The sequence below is a fragment of the Anomaloglossus baeobatrachus genome, chromosome 1 (assembly GCF_048569485.1).
Source record: "Anomaloglossus baeobatrachus isolate aAnoBae1 chromosome 1, aAnoBae1.hap1, whole genome shotgun sequence".
In the NCBI taxonomy this organism is placed as follows: Eukaryota; Metazoa; Chordata; class Amphibia; order Anura; family Aromobatidae; genus Anomaloglossus; species Anomaloglossus baeobatrachus.
In genome coordinates this window covers 898,606,890-898,629,539 of record NC_134353.1, presented here as the reverse complement: position 1 = coordinate 898,629,539, position 22,650 = coordinate 898,606,890, and the positions used below count along the sequence as shown (strand labels likewise).

The 22,650-nt window shown below is 48.4% G+C and overlaps 1 protein-coding gene across 1 annotated transcript in view; it reads right to left on the bottom strand.

Moving 5' to 3' along the window:
- The window catches only part of LOC142255557 (uncharacterized), a 76,150-nt gene extending 66,118 nt beyond the window's left edge, over window positions 1-10,032 (bottom strand). The window contains exon 1 of the mRNA XM_075327069.1: window positions 9,724-10,032. Coding sequence (XP_075183184.1) covers window positions 9,724-9,775 — 52 coding nt within the window. The 5' untranslated portion in view covers window positions 9,776-10,032. The remainder of the gene's footprint in view (window positions 1-9,723) is intronic.
- Between the last annotated feature and the right edge of the window lie 12,618 nt (window positions 10,033-22,650).

The following is a 22,650-nucleotide window of genomic DNA, read 5'->3' as shown; positions in this document are numbered from 1 at the left end:
TGCAGTGAGACAGCTGTCACTCAGCATGGGGGCATGTCTGACTGCAAGCAATCATAGGCATCAGTGGGCGGGGTAAGCAGGGAATACGAGTTGGAATAATGAGCGTCCGGCATTTTCAAAAGAGGAAAAGCTGCCGGAGATTTGTGACAGCCGTGCAGCACCACGCCGGTGATTGGTGAGTATGAGAGAGGGGGTGAAAGGGAGAGACCCACCAACAGAGAGAGATAGAGACCGAGAGAGAGACCAACCGACAGACCCACCGACAGAGAGAGAGAGACTGACAGACAGACAGACAGACAGACATAGAGAGACCGACCGCAAAAATGCTGCAAAACAACGATCCGTTTGTTTTTTTTGTTTTTTTTACCGTTTTAACCGGCGGCAGGCTATTGTGAACGATCAGCTGGTCGCTCTCAAAAGCCTGCCGCCGGGCAATTAGCTGATCACTCTCAAAAGCCGGCCGCCGGGCGATCAGCGATTTTCCCCGTGGCAAAAACAATTGACATGTCAATTGTTTTTGCCATTTGAGTTTTGAACTGCAAAGCAGAGTTTTTGCCACAAAAATGCAGCATTTTGAACTGCATAGTGCGGTTTAGAAAACCAAATTCCCATAGACTTTGCTTGAAAAGCAGAACACATCGATTTTGGCAATAAACTCTGCAGTTGGAAAAGCAGCAAAAAAGCAGGTAAGCAAAGTGCGTTCTTACCCTAAGGGGAATATGTGAAAAGCAGAAACTGCTGTGTGAATACTGACATGAAAAATCCAATAGCTATATGTAAGAATGAAAGTATGAAAAATGGAATCTGCATTACTGCCATGAACATATGAATAAAGAGAAATTTAGCTATTCAATTGATCAATGCAATAGAGCCCCAACACTACGCCAAAGTATTTCTCTACGTTGGGGTCCCTAGCTTGTGTGTGTCCTCTCATGCAGTTAAAAAACTTACCGTGTTGGGAAGCTGGGACCCAGGCTATATATGCGTATAATGTGGACTGGCAATTTCTCTCCATATAGTGTAGATTTTTTAGGTTTTTGCACCCAGTTCAGACTTAGAATGGTGTTCCAGATGTTATTTCTTAATTGCTTTGTAGTTTTTCGTTTGTGAACCCGGCCCCACCACACCTATTGCCAGTTCACATTATACGCATAAATAGCCTGGGTCTCAGCTTCCCATACACGGTAAGTTTTTTAACTGCATGAGAGGACACACACAAGCTAGGGACCCCAACGTAGAGAAATACTTTGGTGTAGTGTTGGGGCTCTATTGCATTGATCAATTCAGTAGCTAAATTTCTCTTTATTCATATATTCATGGCAGTAATGCAGATTCCATTTTCATATTTTTAGCTATTGGATTTTTCATGTCAGTATTCACACAGCAATTTCTGCTTTTCATATATTCCCCTTACATAGTCACTGGTGTGCATACCTTCTCTTCATATAGTGTAGATTTTTTTAGGTTTTTGCTCCCAGTTCAGACTCAGAACTGGTGTTCCAGACGTTATTTCTGTAGTACCTAGTAGTGCCCTGAGTGGCTCAGGGGCACTACACATGCGCATTGCCACAGTAGTTATGTCTTCATTAAAATGGTGCCAGAGTCCGCGCATGCATGTACCGCAATCTCTAGCGCCATTTTATTGAAGACGCTGTGGAGAAGACTATAGGGTGCTTCACACGCTGCGACATCGCTAACGATATATCGTCGGGGTCACGGTGTTTGTGACGCACATCCGGCGTCGTTAGCGACATCGCAGCGTGTGACAGCTAGGAGCGACGATAAACGTTTGCAAAAACGTCAAAAATGGTTGCTACATCGCTCCTTTTCATAATATCATTGGTGGTGCATGCTGCTGGTTGTTCGTCGTTCCATCGCTATGTGTGACGCCGCAGGAACGACAAACATCTCCTTACCTGCGTCCACCGGCAATGGGGAAGGAAGAAGGTGGGTGGAATATTCCGCCTGCTCATCTCCGCCCCTCTGCTTCTATTGGACGGCTGCCGTGTGACGTCGCTGTGACGCTGCACGAACCGCCCCCTTAGAAAGGAGGTGGTTCGCAGCCACAGCGACGTCACAGGGAAGGTAAGCCCGTGTGACGGGTGTAAGCGATGTTGTGCGCCACGGGCAGCGATTTGCCCGTGACACACAACCGACGGGGGACGGGTATGCTCGCTAGTGATATCAATAGCGATATTGCAGCGTGTAAAGTACCCTTATGAGTGGCAGGGACACGTACATTACTTTTTTTTACATCTGCACGTGCGCCGCTGCGAATCAGTCTTCACCACATTTATATAAAGTGATAAAAAATATAAATTTATCCACAGCAAGGCTTCTGATATGAGGAAGACAGGTAGGAGTTTATTCAGCATTCTATAACCAGTAAGCCTACATTAATAGGTTAGATAGGTCAAATGTAGTGGCAAATTCCCTTTAACGATTTGTCATTTTTAGACATCTGAAGCCATAAAACCCTTGTTGCCTCCCTCCAGGGTCTGATGTCCACACCAGGTGGGGCGGAGCCAGGTGGATGGCCCCACCCACCGAGGAGTTCACAGGCCTGGAGGCGGGAAAAGGAGCAGTGAAGTTCAGGAGGCTGAAGTGAGAGGAGTAAAGTGGAGAGTGTCTGGGTTTGTGGCCGCCAACGGCTAGAGACCCAAGGGCCAGCGCCTGTGGGAAAAACGGGCTCCTCCGGCATCCATACACCGGGGAGCGGACTACCGTTGGGGACCCATGGTAGTCAAGATATTGACAAAGGTGCAGGGAAAGACAGCCACCATCACCTGTCCAGGGAGAGATACAGCAGCCGGCTGCGGGACCTGTCCATCCAGCCGTTTGGTTTACCGGAGACTTTGTGCATGTCTTGCTGAGTGAGTACACCCGTGCCAACCGGCACCGTGCCGCGCTGCCCCTGCAACCCTGCACCTCACCGACCCTGCCTCCCCGTCACACCACCGGGCCCCGGGACCACCAACCCCTACCCACGGAGGGGGAAAACAACATCCCAGCTGCTCCCAACCATCGCTCCCGGGATCCCCGTTACCAGCAGCGGTGGTGCCCATCTTCACCACAACCCGTGGGTGGCGTCACGGACTAAATCCCCAAACCAAACCACCCCCCTTTTCACTCATGGGCGAGGAGCGCCGCTCAAATCCCTGTATCCGGCCCACCGCTCGAGCCACCGAGCAGCAGCAGCAGTAGCGCCGGACCCGAGCGTTAGCGAGCGCAGCGCCCCGCCGCCCGCGACATGAGCAGCAAGTCGTATTTACATAGTAATCTGTTTGTTCATTATTTCGAGGGTTTCTGTGGTGGAATTCCCTAGAAAAACTCATCATGTGTACATACCCTGACTTCTGCATCGCAAGGTGATCAGCGCTGGCGAAGGACCTCCTGAGGGGGCGTCATCAGCGCCACTTACCTCTAGTTGCAGAAATCAGTGGCAGAAGAGTAAAGAGGGCATTTTATGTCTGTATGTATCCTAATTTTCACCAATAGTACTTCCCTGATCATCAGTCTTCATTTGCATAACTGATTGTTTTCCATCTACTGATTATCACTCGTGATTCTTAGGCGGGCTTTGCACACTACGACATCGCAGGTGCGATGTCGGTGGGGTCAAATTGAAAGTGACGCACATCCGGCATCGCATGCGACATCGCAGTGTGTAAAGCCTAGATGATACGATTAACGAGCGCAAAAGCGTCGTAATCGTATCATCGGTGCAACGTCGGCGTAATTACGCTGACGCAACGGTCCGATGTTGTTCCTCGCTCCTGCGGCAGCACACATCGCTGTGTGAAGTCGCAGGAGCGAGGAACATCTCCTACCGGCGTCACCCCGGCTTCCGTAGGTTATGCGGAAGGAAGGAGGTGGGCGGGATGTTTACATCCTGCTCATCTCCGCCCCTCCGCTCCTATTGGCCGCCTGCCGTGTGACGTCGCAGTGACGCCGCACAACCCGCCCCCTTAATAAGGAGGCGGGTCGCCGGCCAGAGCGACGGTCGCAGGGCAGGTGAGTGCATGTGAAGCCGGCATAGCGATAATTTTCGCTACGCCAGCTTTCACAAGATATTGTACCTGCGATGGGGGCGGGGACTATCGCGTGCGACATCGCAGCATCGGCTTGCGATGTCGCAACGTGCAAAGCCCGCCTTAGGCCGGAGTCACACTTGTATGTGAATTGCGCGACAACCGAGTCACATCACCCGGCACGGCCTGCCGCTCTTCAAACAGGAACGTGCAAATACATAGAAATACATGCAGCTATACACTCCTTCCCGGATAGCGTCAGGCCGTGCTAAGTGATGTGACTCAGTTCTCGCGCAAATCACATGCAAGTGTGACTCCGGCCTAAGAAGAATCTCTCAATGACTTGACTGCAAATATTAAATACACAACTTTAAAAAAATACAACAAAAAACCCTAGAGGTGATAAATAAAGCAACATGTTCATTGTTCAGGCATCTACGTTTGGAAGTTTGACACTTTTTTTTTTTTTGCAATGTCATGCTGCCAAGAAAGTGTGTGGGTAGGCTAAAGTTTTACCAATTAATGCTTTCAGTTTTTCTATAGAGCTTTTCTCACTAGCTGAAATAAGCAAAATTCCTAAGAAAACCAATAGTAGGTAAATGATGTAAACTCGTCCGGGAACAATTAGGGTGTGTTCACAAGAAATAATTTTGCCGAGTTCTTGGAGTGGAAATTCCAAGTCTTTGAGAAGTCTTAAGTTTTTGAAGATGACTTGAAAGTTTCTGCCTTGTGGTTATGTGGATACTACATCTTTTTCAGGCAGATTCTCAAAAAAGTCCGTCTGAACAAGCACTGAAGAAGCAATGTAAAAAATGTACTTACTGTAAAGCAATATGAAAGCGGCATTGCAGTGCACATGTTCAGTATTTTGTTACTACTGTTAGGCCTTGGTTCCACTTGCGGTTTGCACAGACGAGTGTGTGGCGCCTCTGAGGCTTCAATCGCCACAGGGTACTGCACCTCACTTAAGGTGCGGTAATCATCCTGGATCCAGAGGAGGTCAGTACCGGTTCCATTACACACAAACTCATATGCACCAATAGGTTGCCCTCACCATTGAGGACAGGGCTAGGGTTGGGTCTTAAGGTAGTCACCAAACATTGGGGGCTGCCACCCACTAGTGACAGGAAACTGGGGGAGGAGCAGCCACCAGGGGAGTTAGGAGACACACAACAGTTAGGGAGTTCTCCAGCAGAAGAAGAGAGCAGACGGGTTGACTGGTGGCTCTGGTGGGACGCAGGAGTCAAGACGGTCGCCGAGGGGAGAGCTTAATTGCTCCCTCGGGACCGGCGCAGTTAAGGGTGCAGAATCCTAGGGTGGAACAGACTTTGAGTTATATCACCAAAATCTGCAGGACAGGGGGATATGTCCCCCTGGCCACCACAGTTCTCGGAGCACAGTAGGGTCTGGAGTCGTGGTCTAAGTCAGGCCCCACTACGGACCTGCGGCACCTGCATACGGGACAGGAGTTCACTTTTCAAGAACCGGGGTCCCCAAGTAGCTTCAGGCCATGGGGATCCACCTTTAAAGGCGCAAGGAGGAAGGGTCCACCGTCCACCGTTAGAGATCTGACATCCAACGGATCTGGGATCGACTGGGGCCCATCACGGCGGTGACCGGTATCTGCCAAGTGATCTAGAACTGTAAGTAAAGAAACCTTGAACCCGCAGAGACTGTGTCCATCTGTCCTTGCCGACTCCGTCGCCCTGCGCTTCGGCACCAACAGCCACCTCATCATCCTCCCCGGGGCCCGCTCCACCTGTGGGGAGCAGAAACATCTTAGCTGCTACAACCATCCGCCCCGGAGGACAGCGACAGTAGCGGCGGCTAATCCCTGGCCGTGTTCCACAGCTGGCGTCAGGAGACAAATCATCCCCATCATCCTACCCCCTTTTTTATTGTATGCCTCGGGGCCACAAAGCCGGGCCGGGCCACCCGTGACATCCCCAGACCCGACATCACTAGGCCCGGTGACGAGTACAGTTAACACCTACCCCCGTGGGTGCTACAAGTCAATCCGATAAAACATTGGACTGCACTCACACCAGTGCAAAACTACGGGACAGTGTCCATCTGAGATTGATTTCTCCTGCCATGTCAATATGAGAAATGAATCGCAGTATGCTGCGTTTGGCAGCAATTCTCGGCTCACATGCACCCATACAAGTCTATGGGTGCATGTGAAACATCGCACTGTACTCGCATGTCATCCGACTGCAGTGTGATGTACGCAGAGACAGGCAGCGGAGATGGAGAGAAAGTTCTACCTCTTCTCTGCAGCTGTGATCCGATCACAAGATCGCATCACAGTCGCATGACTCTCGGCTGACCCTCGCAGCAGAGGGTCATTACCATATCGCTTCCGATACTCTCGCATCTCAAGCGATGCACAAGTGGAACCAAAGCCTTAAAGAGGTTGTCCATGGCTAGTGAGGGGCAAGGACTAAAATGCTTGAATACTTGCTACTTGATTCAAGTGAGACGAGCTCTACACAAGTAACGAGCAGTATGGAAAGTCAATGATTGGCTTGTTGGGGGTCTCTGCCCACATACAGCAGCCATAAACAGAGCATTTCCAGCAGAAGGGAGGGCGGATTTTGTTGGGTTTTTTTCTGTTGTTGGTCACAGTACGTCCAAGAACATAGTTTTATCCCCCAGGAGAGCCATTCACAGACTGTAAATGGGAATGGCTCTCCTTGGGGTGCCTGCACACATCATGCAGTGAAGCAAGCCTGTGCATTGTGGTCGTTGTTTCGAAATATCCAAACACCCGCGATACTCGGCCGAGCTTCGCAAGTACCCAAGCTCAGTCAAGCAACGAGCAGTGCCGAGCACGGTCAATCATCACTATCCACTACTTAAAAATTGATGACTTGTGAAGAACGAGCTCTACCATGCTTGCGTGCTCAGTACTCAATAAGAGCAGTTGATGCTTAAATGGGTGTGACTCAAGCACATAAGTTTACTGAAAGTCAATGGGGGACAATAGAAGTCAGTCCTCAAGTTCCCTATTGACTTCCATTATACTTGGGTGCTCGAGTCGCGCCCATGCGAGTGTCCAACTGCTTTCATTGAGTACTGAGATACTGAGTGAACTATCCTTAGGATTCAATTCAATAGGAGGCGGATGTGCAGTTTCCAGCCTTGGCCGCTATCAGAAGACAGGGAAGCTCCAGCACTAATCATTTGTGGCTGCTGCCGCCGGCATAGAGTACAGCTGATTGGCGTGTGTGAGGGGTATCGGAACCAGGTCAACAAGACATTGATGACCTATATGCTAAGGATACGCCATCTATGTAAAAACCAGTGGAAAACCTCTTTAACTACTTCAGGGTTCAGAAACCCTGCCGAAATGTATTGAGCTGTGAGCTTTTGATGTTGCAGGATTTCGGCACTATTTTTGCACCTGTTTTTTTAAATTAGGGGACTAGCGTTTTTCATGGTGTTTTTGTTTGTGTTATTTTATCATGTGTTTAGATCACATTTTTTACTCTTTCTGGAATGTCATGCTTTATATAAAGTTGCTTTGTTTTTTATATTTCCTGGAATTTGGCTTTGATAAAACTTTATTAATATACATAGGTGCGGGCTAGATGCAGCAGGAACACACTAAAAACGCATGTGTATTTTTTTACCTCTCTGGAACTTGAGTCTCCGTGAAAATCTCTAAACCCCTCATCTCCTCTAAGGACGTCACTGTACGTTGCAGGTTCAAAAAGTCGCAATGGGGTCAGTATTGGGCCTTCTTCTTCTTAACATATTTATTAATGACCTTGTAGGGGGCATTGACGGTAGAATTTCAATATTTGCAGATGATTCTAAACTATGCAAGGTAATCAATAGAGAGGAAGATAATTTATTATTGCAGAGGGACTTATGTAGGCTAGAGGCTTGGGCAGAGAAATGGCAATTGAAGTTTTATGTGGATAAATGTAAGGTCATACACTTTGGTAGAGGAAATAAAATGTATAATTATATACTCAATTATAAAACACTGTGTAAAACGGTCATTGAAAAAGACTTGGTTGTATGGGTGGACGGCAAACTCAGCTTTACTAACCAGTGTCAGGCAGCTGTTGCCAAGGCTAATAAAATAATGGGATGCATTAAAAGAGGTATAGATGCTCATGAGAAGAATATAGGTTTACCTCTATACAAGTCACTAGTGCGACCACACTTACAATACTGTGTACAATTTTGGTCTCCAGTGCATATGAAGGACAGAGCTGAACTAGAGCAGAGAAGACCAACCAGGCCTATTAGAGGAATGGATGGAGGTAATGCAATACCAAGACAGGTTATTAAACTTGGGGATATTCAGTTTGGAAAAACGAAGGCTTCAGGGCGATCTTATTACAATGAAGAAATATATGAGGGGACAGTACAGAGCTCTCTAATGATCTTTTTACACCTAGGCCTGCAACAGGGACAAGGGGGCATCCACTATATCTAGTGGGAAGAAGGCTTAATCATAATAACAGATGCAGATTTTTCCCTTGACATGGAGCTTTGTGTCTGCCCTATGGGGGGTTTTGCCTTCCTTTGGATTAGCATGTTAGGTCATGGGTTGAACTTGATAGACTTAAGTCTACCTTCAACGTTAAGAGCACTATAAAAATATGAAACTATCCTCCTGGTGCATATTTTTGTGGCTCGCCAGTGGTTCGGATTTTTGTGAACCTATATGAATGTCAAATTATGCAAAAAAAAAAAAAAAATTATATATATATATATATATATATATATATATATATATATATATATATATAAATTTGACATTCATATAGGTTCACAGAAATCCGAACCATTGGCGAGCCACAAATATATATATGTGTTTATAGATCAGGATAAAAATGGTGGCAGCTGGATTAGAATCCTGTGAATTTGCAACTACTTGCCGGAATCTTTGGTGCCGCTTCTTATTAGTAGACCTCCAAGACAACATGACTATGTCATAACATCCACTGTGCTGACACATCATGACATTGCAGGGCATATAAATCAGAATAGGCACCCAAGATGCCGGCAGGGAGTAGGAGGTTTGCCATGAAGCATAGACTCGGCTGCTGTACCTGGGACCTAAGAATTATTGTGCTTGACTCTTTGATCTGTTTAATAATAATACTAATAATATATTGATAACAACACCATAATAATAATATAATAATAATAACAATATAAAAAAATGATTGATAACATAATAATAGTAATAGTAATAATAATAATAAATAAGAATATATAGATAACAACAAAATAATAATAGTAATAATAATAATAAATAAGAATATATAGATAACAACAAAATAATAATAATAATAATAATAATAATAATAATAATAATAAAAAATAAAAATAATAATAAAAAATAAAAATAACAATGAAAAAATATTGATAACAACAGCATAATAATATATTATTGATAACAAAAACACGTTGTTGTTGTTATTATTATTATTAAAAATAATAATAATAATCCAATAGTATAACATAATACAAAAACAATAGAATAATAATATATGTGTATGTAGTATAATGTACTAAAAATCATAACAATACAATTGAATAATTCTAGGAACATAATCATCAACATAATTAATTAGTGCTATATTATTATTGTTATTATTATTATTATTATTATTATTATTATTTTGCCAGTATTTGGTATCATCATTTGTAGAATAATATTTCTTACCCTTCGGGAGGATGCAGAGAGACGCCAGCAGCCACAGACTGGGAATCCCCATTATCTCCTGTAATATCAGACTAAACTCTTATCTCTAGCCCTGAGTTCGGTAAGATGTGAACTCCTCGGAGATGCAGGGAGTCCGGCTTCTCAGTATTAGGGTGGAGTGCCCATTCCTGTAAGGGAAGGAGGTCTGCACAATGATGGGAAATCAGGCCTCGCGTATGGAAAAGAAAAACTTTGAAGGAGTTTTCTTTTGTCAGGCGGCAGCAGCCAGAGGTTGAGGGGAGAATGTTAATCAGGAAAAGTGGACTCAGAATCCATTATCCCCTCCCATCCATTCCCGTGTCATCCGTCAGACCACATCTAGTATTGGAGTGATGCCCGTCAGAGAAGGGTGCCCGGTTAAGGATTCTGTTATACCGATTACACAAGAACTGTGACACATAGTGCGGATGTTTCATGCTTTGCACTTTATTACGTTCACAAGTGTGTCACGATTCTCTGCTCGGTGCATCTAGGACGCAATGAATGACTGTCTGCTGTAACTATGGAACCAGGGCGTGCTGAGCTGTCAGTTTGGTAAGTGACAGCTCAGTCATCCCATTGGGTGCTGGGGCGTGCTGAGATGTTGGTGAGTTGAATGACAGCTCAGTCACCCAATCTTATTCTGGGATTTACTGGGTTATTCCAGTGTTCCCTGTTTCCGGTGATTGCCCACCTACTTAGCTGAGCAGTTTCTCCCAGAACTCTGCCAGTTGCAGCATTCTGCTCAGTGGTGCAGCAGGCCTGAATTCCTGTGCTCTGTTTGTTCTGACCAATGATACTGGACCTTCAAACAACCAATTTGTCTTGACCCTTGGCTCTGTTCCGCTATCCTTTTGGTATTCTGACCCCATAACCGTGATCTGACTACGCCTCTGTTTACTGCCTGTATCCACGACGAGCTCTCCTGATACCTGACTCCGGAACATCCAATTACCCTGCCTCTCAGCTCACCCATGAGTAATTGACTTATGTCACAAGGTGTTAACATACAGGGAATCTGGCAGCAGGTTTTTGCTACCTCATCTGAGAGGAGCAGGATGTAGGCAAAGAGATTCTGATTCACTTGGAATACTGGCTGTAGCCGTTGTGTCGCAATCAGAATTTTTAGCTTTAGTCTTGTAGTAGAGCGGAGAAAGCTTCCCTGCCCACATCAGGCTCTCTATACACAGATTGTACACTGAGATGTCAAGCAGAGGTGTGGGGGTGCGGACTCTTGTGCGTGTGACTTTGTAGTCCTACAATGATAAGGGCACTGCTGCTTAAACAAACAGCAAATAAACAAGAGATTGGACTGCGACAAGACAGGCAGACCTGAATTTTTTGTGTTATAAACCCTTGCAGAATACTGGCTTCAGCTAACATAGCAAACTCTGCTGACAAATTCGCTTTAATGCAATTCTGGCCACATGTACACAGACAAGCAACAAGCAGATGTTTATAGGCAACATCTGACTTAGAGACACACCTGTGGATGTATTTTAATGCCATCTGAAAAACACTGCTCCTTTGTGTAGCATCATGGGACAGTCAAAAGAAATCAGCCAGGATCTCAGGAGGAGAATAGTGGACTTGCACAAGTTTGGTTCATCCTTAGGTACAATTTCCATATACGTGAAGGTGCCTTGTTCATCTGTACAAACAATTATTCGCAAGTACAAACAAGATGGAAAGATCCAGCCATAATACTGCTCAGGAAGGAGACGGGTTCTCTGTACCAGAGATGAACGTGCTTTGGGTCAGACATGTGCATATCAAACCAAGAACAAAAACAAAAGACCTTTTGAAGATGCTGGTGGAAGCTGGTAAGATTGTGTCATTATCCACAGTGAAATGAGTACTGTATCAACATGGGCTGAAAGGCCACTCTGACAGGAAGAAGCCATTACTCCAAAATAAACATAAAAAAGACAGATTAATGTTTGTAAATGCACACAGGAACAAATACCTTAATGTTTGGAGACCTGTCCTGTGGTCTGACAAAACTAAAATTGCACTGTTTGGCCATAATGACTAATGTTATGCTTGGAGGGAAAAGGGAAAAGCTTTGAAGCCTTAGCACACCATCCCAACTGTGAAACCTGGGGGTTGCAGCATCATGTTGTGGGGTTGTTTGGCTGCAGGAGGGATTGGAACACTTCACAAAATAGATAACATCATGAGGGCAGAAGATTATGTGGCAATAGTGAAGCAACATCTCAAGACATCAACCAGGAACTTAAAGCTTGGGCAGAAATGGGTCTTCCAAACAGACAATGACCCGAAGCTACTGCCAAACTGGTTACAAAGTGGCTTAAGGATAACAAAGTCAATGTTTTGGAGTGGCCATCACAAAGCCCTGATCTTAATCCTATTGAAAATTTTGGGCAAAGCTGAAAAGGCTGATGCGAGCAAAGTGACCTACAAACATGGCTCAGTTACACCAGTTCTGTCAGGGAGAATGAGCCCAAATTCCTACCAACTATTGTGAGAAGCAGGTGTAATCTAGATCCAAAACGTTTCACCCAAGTCATACAGTGTAAGAGCAATGGTACCAAATACTAATGAAATGTATGGAAATGTTTCACTTTGCAGAAAGTAATAAAAATGACATAAAACATTCTCTCTCACCCTTTCATTATTCTGGCATTTGGCAAATATAAATAATTTTGGTTCCTAATTGACCGGAAACGGGAAAGGTTTATTCTGATTTCATGTCAGATAGTGAGAAAAACCTGCAGATGTTTCTTATAGAGAACGGAGGGAAAAACCTGCAGATGTGTCTTTATAGAGAGTGGAGGGAAAAACCTGCATATGTGTCTTTATAGAGAGTGGAGGGAAACTTCTGATTTCAAGTGTGTGTGTATTATATATATATATAATTGCCTTATTCTGTCTGTCTGTCTGTCTTGCTCCAAAATTGTGTCCTTACGGTGACACAAAGCGGATTGGCCGCTGGCCTCGCCATGGCCCCGCCCCCCCGCACGGATTGGTCGCTCGCCCTGGCTCCCCCTCCACACGGATTGGCCGGCCGCTCGCACAGGCTCCGCCCCCCACACGGATTGGCCTCTCGCCCCGGCACCCTGCACGTATTGGCAACTCGGCCACGCCCCACCCCCCTCACGCAATGCACGCTCGCTCTGGCCCCGCCCCCATCCCCCGAACTGACACGGAGACACGACTCCCAGGTGAGTACTGTACCCCCGGGAGCCCACACCAGCATACGCCGCCAACCCAGCCGACACAAACCCTCACATTGCTGGGGTTTGCCGCCGTATGCTGGTGTGGGCTCCCGTGCGAGTGGGGGACAGGATGCGCTGGTAACCATGGTAGCATAGTTACCAGCGCATCAAGGTCCTGCAACGGCGGAACATCCACACGCACACACATAACAACAGACACACACACACACACACACATCAGACTCACTCTCACACACACCTCACACACACATCAGATCCCATCCACACACTCACAGCATCCGGAGATATTGCTAGTGTGGCGCCCCTGAGGCTTCCGTCGCCACAGGTCATTGCACCCCATCCAGCGGTGTGATGCCCCATTCTGAGAGAGGAAGAGAGTGAACTCCGGTCCCCTGGTAAATCCACACTACACCCATTGTTAGGTACATACTGGGACCAGGGAAAGTGGCAGACAGCCTTCCATGCTGCATGCTGGGAGGGGTCGTAAGACCCATCCCTGCTCCTATAGGGTACAGCTTAGCAACTGGGGAGGTGGGAGGAGCCACAAGAGAGCAAACACAGAGAGGAAGGTCAAGTTTAGGAAGTCTACCTCAGGGAGTGAGAGAGTGAGCATGTAGTTGGAGAAGAAGAACAAGAGAAAGGAGGGAGGAGGAGGCCTGCTGGAGGCAGGCAAGGAGGGGAAAAGAAAGAAAGAAGGAAAGACAGAAAGAAAAGCCCCAAGTCAGTCAGGGGTTGGAAAGAAGACAGGAGACGCTTCCTGGTGAAGATCCTGGGACCCAGAGGTCCAGGTGACACCACACGAAGACAGAAGGAGTCGCAGGGCCACGGGTAGTCCTAGAGGTACCACGAGCAGTCCTAGAGGTACCAAGGAGAGTGTTACGGGGGGCTGTCTGATAATAACCGAAAGGCGTATCAGACAGTCAGGGTCCACCGTGCAAAGACTTTGCTGCAGACTATGGCAGAGTGCAATACCTCTGTTAACTCACAGAAGGATATAATAAGAAAGTAAAGCAATTCCTCCCTTACTTGGAGGGTGTGTGGAATGATCTCTGTTAATAATCACAGAGACAAAGGCAATGTGTGCGAAATGGCACCTACCTAGGTCCGCTCTTCTAGTGGTGCAAAAGAGACGAACAGCAGCGTAAGCCGCACAAAGCTCCTACCTGCGTTCGCTCCACTAGTGTGCGAGGACACGAACCACTAGATATGGCACCTGCCTAGGTCCGCTCTTCTAGTGGTGCAAAAGAGACGAACAGCAGCGTAAGCCGCACAAAGCTCCTACCTCTGTTCGCTCCCCTAGTGTGCGAGGATACGAACAACTGCCAGACGCAGTATAAGGAACGTTACCCTAGCGGCAACGTCCCCCTACGAGTACAATCACAAGGCCCAGCCAGACCATGTGCCTCAGGCACCTGCCTATGTCCGCTCCCCTAAGAGGTAAGGATACGGACAGCAGCCGAAGCTGTAAGGTATAAGAACGCTACCCTGCCGGTAGCGCTCACCTAGCATAGACAGAGGAATGCCTAGAGGAACGCGCACAGAGCGTCTACTCATATGCATGAACCAAGAGGACTGAGCACCATGCGGCGTGTGTCAGGGTCTTATATAGACTCTGTGCCTCATCCAAGATGGAGGACACCAGAGCCAATCCGCTTCCAGAACGACAGGAGTGACGTCATGCTGGCCTATCACCGAGCAAGACGTCACAAGCACATGACCAGCGACCAATCGGCATAGAAGGTGTCAGAGACATGTGACCTCGTGTCAGCGATGATGTCACCCGCACATGTGCAATGGCTCCAAGATTGGACTTAGTCTCCGGCGCTCGCACATGTGCAGTAGCAAGAAATCTGGACTTAGTCTCCAGCGCTCGCACATGTGCAGTAGCAAGAAATCTGGACTTAGTCTCCAGCGCTCGCACATGTGCAGTAGCAAGAAATCTGGACATAGTCTCCAGTGCTCACAGCAACCGTAACAGAGAGGGCCTAGAGGCGCCACGGGTAGTTGTAGGCTGCGGTGGCCTGTTCCACAATCACATCGGTGGAGGGATTAAGCTGCAACAGGGGACGGTCCCTAGAGACTGGAGGAGTGCAAAATCATCTCCAAACAGTAAAAACTGAGGCCCAGGGAACGTTGTAAATTCCCAGGGCTAGAACCCATAGCAGACTTCCAGAAAAGGGGTAATCAGCCGACAGGTGACCCCCCAGCCTGGAGGCTGTAGTGGAGGCCAAGCCAGGTCCATCCTAACAAAGGCAAGGCTAAGGAAGACAGCAGAAGAAAGAGACACTAAGAGAAGGGTACCGGCTTTCACTCTCAGAATCACCCAGAAACGGCGGAGGTCCCTGACAGTGGTCCCAGCAGTCCGAGGGTCCCTACAGCTGTGACAAGAAGTGTGAGTAAAAGAACTTGAACTGCACCCTTGAAGTGGTCCCTGTTATTTCAGCTGCATAGACACTCACAAGCATCAACAGTGCCCCGGGCATTGCTCCACCTGTGGGGAGCAGTACCACCATTGCTGCTATCACATCCCCCGGAGGCCTCATACAGCAGCGGCGGCCTATTAGCCGCATACCACAGGTGGCGTCACGAACACAAACTCTATTCATCTAGCCACATATTTTACTGACACCCACCAGGGCCACGGAGCCGGGCCCAACCACCACTGACTACCACCGGACTAGTCCGGCCCGGCACCGGGTGTCCCATAGCCCTGGGGTGGGCGAGTCACTTGCTTCTCGGCCGCGATACTGTGCTGCAGTGAGCTTCCAGGACCTGCCGGAGGATCACATGGCCAGAAGCATGTGGTATCTCCGGATGTTGTGAGTGAGCGCGTATGTGCAATATCGTCAATGTGTGTGTGTGTGAGTGTATGCGATCGGGTGTGTGTGAGTGTATGCGATCGGGTGTGTGTGTGTGAGTGTATGCGATCGGGTGTGTGTGAGTGTATGCGATCGGGTGGGTGTGAGTGTATGCGATCGGGTGGGTGTGAGTGTATGCGATCGGGTGGGTATGAGTGTATGCGATCGGGTGGGTGTGTGAGTGTGTGAGTGTATGCGATCGGATCTGTGAGTGTCGGCAGAGGAGCACGGCGTGCTGGAGGAGGCTGGGAGGAGAGAGGCTGATCCTGGGGAAGGCTGGGAGGGGGAGGCTGATGTTGGGGTAGGCTGGGAGGGTGTAGGCTGATGCTGGGGGAGGCTGATGCTGGGGGAGGCTGGGAGGAGAGAGGCTGATGCTGGGGGAGGCTGATGCTGGGGGTGGCTGGGATGAGAGAGGCTGATACTGGGGGAGGCTGGAAGGAGAGAGGCTGATGCTGGGGGAGGCTGATGTTGGGGGAGGCTGGGAGGGTGTAGGCTGATGCTGGGGGAGGCTGATGCTGGGGGAGGCTGATGCTGGGGGAGGCTGGAAGGAGAGAGGCTGATGCTGGGGGAGGCTGATGCTGGGAGAGGCTGGGAGGGGGAGGCTGATGCTGGGGGAGGCTGGGAGGAGAGAGGCTGATGCTGGGGGAGGCTGATGCTGGGGGAGGCTGGAAGGAGAGAGGCTGATGCTGGGGGAGGCTGATGCTGGGGGAGGCTGGGAGGGGGAGGCTGATGCTAGGGGAGGCTGGGAGGAGAGAGGCTGATGCTGGGGGAGGCTGGGAGGCGGAGGCTGATGCTGGGGGAGGCTGGGAGGAGAGAGGCTGATGCTGGGGGAGGCTGGGAGGCGGAGGCTGATGCTGGGGGAGGCTGGGAGGCGGAGGCTGATGCTGGGGGAGGCTGATGCTGGGGGAGGCTGGAAGGAGAGAGGCTGATGCTGGGGGAGGCTCATGCTGGGAGGGGGAGGCTGATGCTGGGGGAGGCTTGGAGGAGAGAGGCTGATGCTGGGGGAGGCTGATGCTGGGGAAGGCTGGAAGGAGAGAGGCTGATGCTGGGGGAGGCTGGGAAGGGGAGACTGATGCTAGGGGAGGCTGGGAGGAGAGAGGCTGATGCTGGGGGAGGCTGGGAGGAGAGAGGCTGATGCTGGGGGAGGCTGGGAGGCGGAGGCTGATGCTGGGGGAGGCTGGGAGGCGGAGGCTGATGCTGGGGGAGGCTGATGCTGGGGGAGGCTGGAAGGAGAGAGGCTGATGCTGGGGGAGGCTGGGAGGTGGAGGCTGATGCTGGGGAAGGCTGGGAAGAGGGAGGCTGGGAGGAGAGAGGCTGATGCTGGGGAAGGCTGGGAGGAGAGAGGCTGATGCTGGGGGAGGCTGATGCTGGGGGAGGCTGGAAGGAGAGAGGCTGATGCTGGGGGAGGCTGATGCTGGGGGAGGCTGGGAGGGGGAGGCTGGGAGGGGAGAGGCTGATGCTGGGGGAGGCTGGGAGGGGGGAGGCTGAGAGAAGAGAGGCTGATGCTGGGGGAGGCTGAGGCTGGGAGGAGAGAGGCTGATGCTGGGGACAGAGAGGCTAATGCTGGGAGGAGAGAGGCTGATGCTGGGAGGAGAGAGGCTGATGCTGGGAGGAGAGAGGCTGATGCTGGTGCAGCATGGGGGATGGAGCACGATGGGGAGTGCGCAGCATGGGGGATGGAGCACGTTTGGGAGTGCGCAGCATGGCAGATGGAGCACGTTTGGGACTGCACAGCATGGCGGATGGACCACGTTTGGGAGTGCGCAGCATGGCGGATGGAGCATGTTTGGGAGTGCGCAGCATGGTGGATGGAGCACGTTTGGGAGTGCGCAGCATGGCGGATGGAGCACGTTTGGGAGTGCGCAGCATGGCGGATGGACCACGTTTGGGAGTGCGCAGCATGGCGGATGGACCACGTTTGGGAGTGCGCAGCATGGCGGATGGAGCATGTTTGGGAGTGCGCAGCATGGCGGATGGAGCACAATGGGGGGTGCGCAGCATGGGGGATGGAGCACGAGGGGAGGTGCACACCTCCCCCCAACACACACACACACACACACACACACACACTGGGAACCACAAACACCGCCCTACACAGACACCCACACACACACAGACAACGCTGCACACACACAACACCCAACACACAAACACTGCGGCACACATAAATATACGCACATACCACGCAACACACACACATTGCACAAAACATACCTCCCCCCAAAACACACCACACCCACACAAACCGCGCAACACACACACACACAACGCTACAGACACACAGCGCTCTACAAACAACGCAACACACAAACAACACCGCTCTCACCCCCCGCCACACCCAGACAACACCCAGAACATGTACAGCCCCTACACAAACACTTGGTAACTACAGACAACAACATCTATATATATATATATAACAAAAATCATACATTAACTACACAATACGTAAATTCTAGAATACCCGATGCGTAGAATCGGGCCACCTTCTAGTATATATATATATATGTTATGTATATATATACACCCATATTTATAGCTATATTATATAACATTTACTGGCAGGAGCACATAGCATCAGAAATCTGCTCCCGCTGCGATTATTTAATTTTTGGTTCCTGAAGACAATAGTTCATTATTATTGTCTGAAAACCTGAGAACATTTCAGACAGGAAACTTCATGATTCATTCAGGAAGACTTGAACATAAAGTAAAACGTTCAATTTATTCTTCTAATGTTATATTTTTATTTTTATAAATCTGTGCCAAAATTCCGCATCTGGTGTTGCAATTGAAAACATTAATACTGCCCACTATGTAAAAGAATATATCTGACCCTTTTTGGTATTATAGTAATATTGTGGTATATACGGGACAGTATTATAGTGGTTATATTCTTGTACATAGGGAGCAGTATAATAGCAGTTATATTCTTGCATATACTGTAGGGGGCAGTATTATAGTATTTATACATAGTGGCAGTATTATAGTAGTTATATTCTTGTATGTGGGGGGCAGTATTATAGTAGTTATATTCTTTTACATAAGGGGCAGTATTATAGTAGTTATATTCTTGTACATAGGGGGCAGTATTATAGTAATTATATTCTTGTACATAGGGGGCAGTATTATAGTAGTTATATTTTTGCTCATAGGGGGCAGTATTATAGTAGTTACATTCTTGTACATAGGAGGTAGTATTATAGTGGTTATATTCTTGGACATAGGGGCGTATTATAGTAGTTATATTCTTGTACATAGGGGGCAGTATTATAGTAGTTATATTTTTGTACATAGGGGGCAGTATTATAGTAGTTACATTCTTGTACATAGGAGGTAGTATTATAGTGGTTATATTCTTGTACATAGGGGTGTATTATAGTGGTTATATTCTTGTACATAGGGAGCAGTATTGTAGTAGTTATAATCTTATACATAGAGACAGTTTTATAGTAGTTATCGTATATTCTTGTACACAGGAGCAGTATTATAATAGTTATATTCTTGTGCTTAGCAGGCAGTATTATAGTATGCAAAAAAAGGTAGAGTAAATCTCTATAGTCAGCTAACCCAAAGAAAGCTCCAATCCTTGGGCACTGCAGAACATTAAATGTAAGGAAGAAATAGAGAGTCCAGCAGCTGAAGCACCATTAAAGACAGTTAAATGCAGCAGATATACAGCATTTGGGACTTGAGTCCTTGATCATTGAATACAAAAAAGCGAGTTGTTAGCATATTATGTCATATCCTGCAACTATCACATGAGAGAAGCCAACCAATCACAAATCTAAGCACAATGACAGGTGTAATACAATTGAAATTAAGCTAAAGAAATTCTTTATTGGTAGTAATTAGTGTGGAGACACGGGGCTCAGTGGGTGCTCTTGTCCGCTGGCCCAGCCGCCTTTAGAAAGACAGCGTGGCTCAGGGCTCATCCCAACTGAACGCACGACCTCCTTAACCGTGGGTGGAACACTACTCAGACAACACAGGGTGAGGGAATCACAATATTAAGACTTTATTGGATCCCCAAAATATTAACGGCACATAACACATAACCAGCAAAACACACAAATGTAATAGGCAACAGTTTCTCACCCTTCCGCTGGCTCACCAGGGATTTAGAATGTCCATGCCTCAGAGTTTCCAGGGCTACTTACTCCAATCCAGCAGCACTCGCTTTTGGCGGGCACCCACCGAGTCTGGAATAACGCCAGATTTAGGAAGCTGGCTGAGGTCTGCAAAGTCTGTTGCCAGGTGACCAAATTGTCCCAACCTGGATTTCCTCCTTAAGTAGTCTCTGGTATGATGATATAATCCTGGCAGCCGGAGTCGAAATCCCTAGACTGTGGATATGGTCTCCAATCGGAACCGGAGTCCCTAGATTGAAGCCACAAGGTATCCTGATCCTCTAGCCAGCTCCTAAGAGCTTAGACTTGATCATGCACATCCATCAACCATTGGTGACTTAAAGAAATCCCTTTTATAGCCATAACCTTCCCTTAGGATAAACTGTGCCCTTATCGGATTGGTTGTACAAGGTTGCTTCTCTTATTGGATGAATTTCAAGCTGCATGGATAATGTTCATTTAAATGATGTGGATAGAAAGACTGAGGATATCTACATGTAGTCTGCAAGTCACAGACTAGACAATGGCTACTAAGGTAATTTACATTAGATTAGCAATACACAACTACATTACAATGAATGCTCAGAGGGTCTGGTCCCAAACAATAGTTTAGCAAACATGAGTTAACACACAGAAGAACAATACGTCTGGCTGAATTTTAAGAAACTTTAACCCATGCTAGGCATTGGGTGTCCATGTCGTCACATTCCTCCCCCTTCTTAATATTAGCCAGACAAGATGGGCTTTCGATCACCCTTCTCCTCTTGACGGCATTGTCCTTTTTAATGGTGAGGTCAACAACAGAGGGTCGCATCTATACACCTCCTCCTGATTACCTCCCCCAGGTTGAGCAGCCATATTTCAGACAAGCAATAAGGTGGGGTCCGTGAGTTGGGCTTCCCTGAATTCCTTATGATCTATCTCCACCCAGTCAATGGCCACAGTTGGGTCTGAGGTACTCACATTCGTTGCATCTGAGGAGGAGGCTGAATATTGAGGAGGAGGGTTCCCCTTGGATGGGTTGGTAGAAACATCTGCACAAGGATGGTGTTTGGCTTGGCTGCGGGTGATGGCGGTAGCAAACTAGCTGGATAGTCCTTGTCCTAGGTCATTCTCCAAAATGACTGGTGTGAGCAGGTAATCCACAAGCCCCACTTTCACTTCCCTTTGAGTGGTATCCGAAACAGGCTTGGTGGGGCCATCTATGAACCCCACTTCAACTTCCTCCTGGCTAGTCCACGAAACAACAGAAGTGGGGAGACCATCCATGAGCCCTACATCTACTTCCTCCTGGTTAGTCCCCGAAACAACAGGTGTGGGGAGGCTGTCCATAAGCTCCATATGGACCTCTTCCTGGTCAGACCCCAAAATAACAGGGGTGGGGATGCTGTTCATAAGCTCCACATCAGCCTTGCTCTGATCAGTCTCCACAATGACCGGTATGGGGAGGCTGTTCACAATCCCCACATTGATCACTTCCTGGTTGGTCCCCAAAATACCAGGTGTGGGGAGGCTGTTCACAAGTCCCACATCGATCGCTTCCTGGTTAGTCCCCAAAATACCAGGTGTGGGGAGGCTGTTCACAAGTCCCACATCGATCGCTTCCTGGTTAGTCCCCAAAATACCAGGTGTGGGGAGGCTGTCCACAAGCTCCACCTCGACCTCTCCATGGTCGGTCCTTAGGTCTAACTGGACACATGCCAGAGGGATGTCCGAGCGCTGGCCCTCAGCCAGGGAGATGGATAATTGGGAATCTGGTAAATGGTCTTCTGGGGAAACAATAACTGGGCTTACCAGGATAATGGAGGAACCAGTATCTCGTAGTCCCTGGCTCTGTATGTCACAGACCTTGACCGGCTGAGCTGGCAGATGGGCTCCAAGCCTGGAGCCTCGGTTTTGGAGGCAATCTTTATCCATATGTCCAAAGCACCCACATGTATAACAGCGCCATAGATTGGGCAAGTCACAGGCCCTGTTTGTAGACCTTTGTTTTGGTGCAGCTTCTGCTGGGTAGCGGGACCATCCTTCTCGAGGGGCTGGTGTTAGCAGTATGGCAGCTGGAACCCCATAAACATATTCCAGAACCCAAGCCCTCTCTTCTCTTGAGGATTTAGGCCCCAATGCAGTCAACAACGCTGTGGCTTGGGCCATTTTGGACCAAGTTGATTCCCGATTGTCACTAGATCCATGATGTGGCACATAGATTAAATCTTCTGGGTCAATATCGGCGGGATCCTCATCGTCCTCTGCATCATTCTGGGCATCCCAACGGACTAATTTCCGGATCAAGTCCAACTGAGTGTCAGAGTTCCTGTAGTTAATCTTTAGCCTCTGGCACAGATCCTGTAGCATCCATTTACTGCTTCGGTCATATCTCCTCTCTGGTCCTTGTCCCATGGCTGAGCTGGTGGGGTTGGACATGGCAGCGTCCGAAACCTGAATGCCTCCCCTATGGCCTGCTGGGTATGCTTATGTGCCTCCCTGGTTGTTGAGCCCTGGACGGTGTCCATGAACACCAGTCCTCTACAGCTCCCCTGGATAACCCAGGCTGAGTAGTGTCCCACCGCTGCCACCAATTGTGGAAACACGGGGCTCAGTGGGTGCTCTCGTCCGCTGAACCGACCGCCTTTAGAAAGACAGCATGGTCCAGGGCCCATCCCAACTGAATGCACGACCTCCTTAACCGTGGGCGGAACACTACTCAGACAACACAGAGTGAGG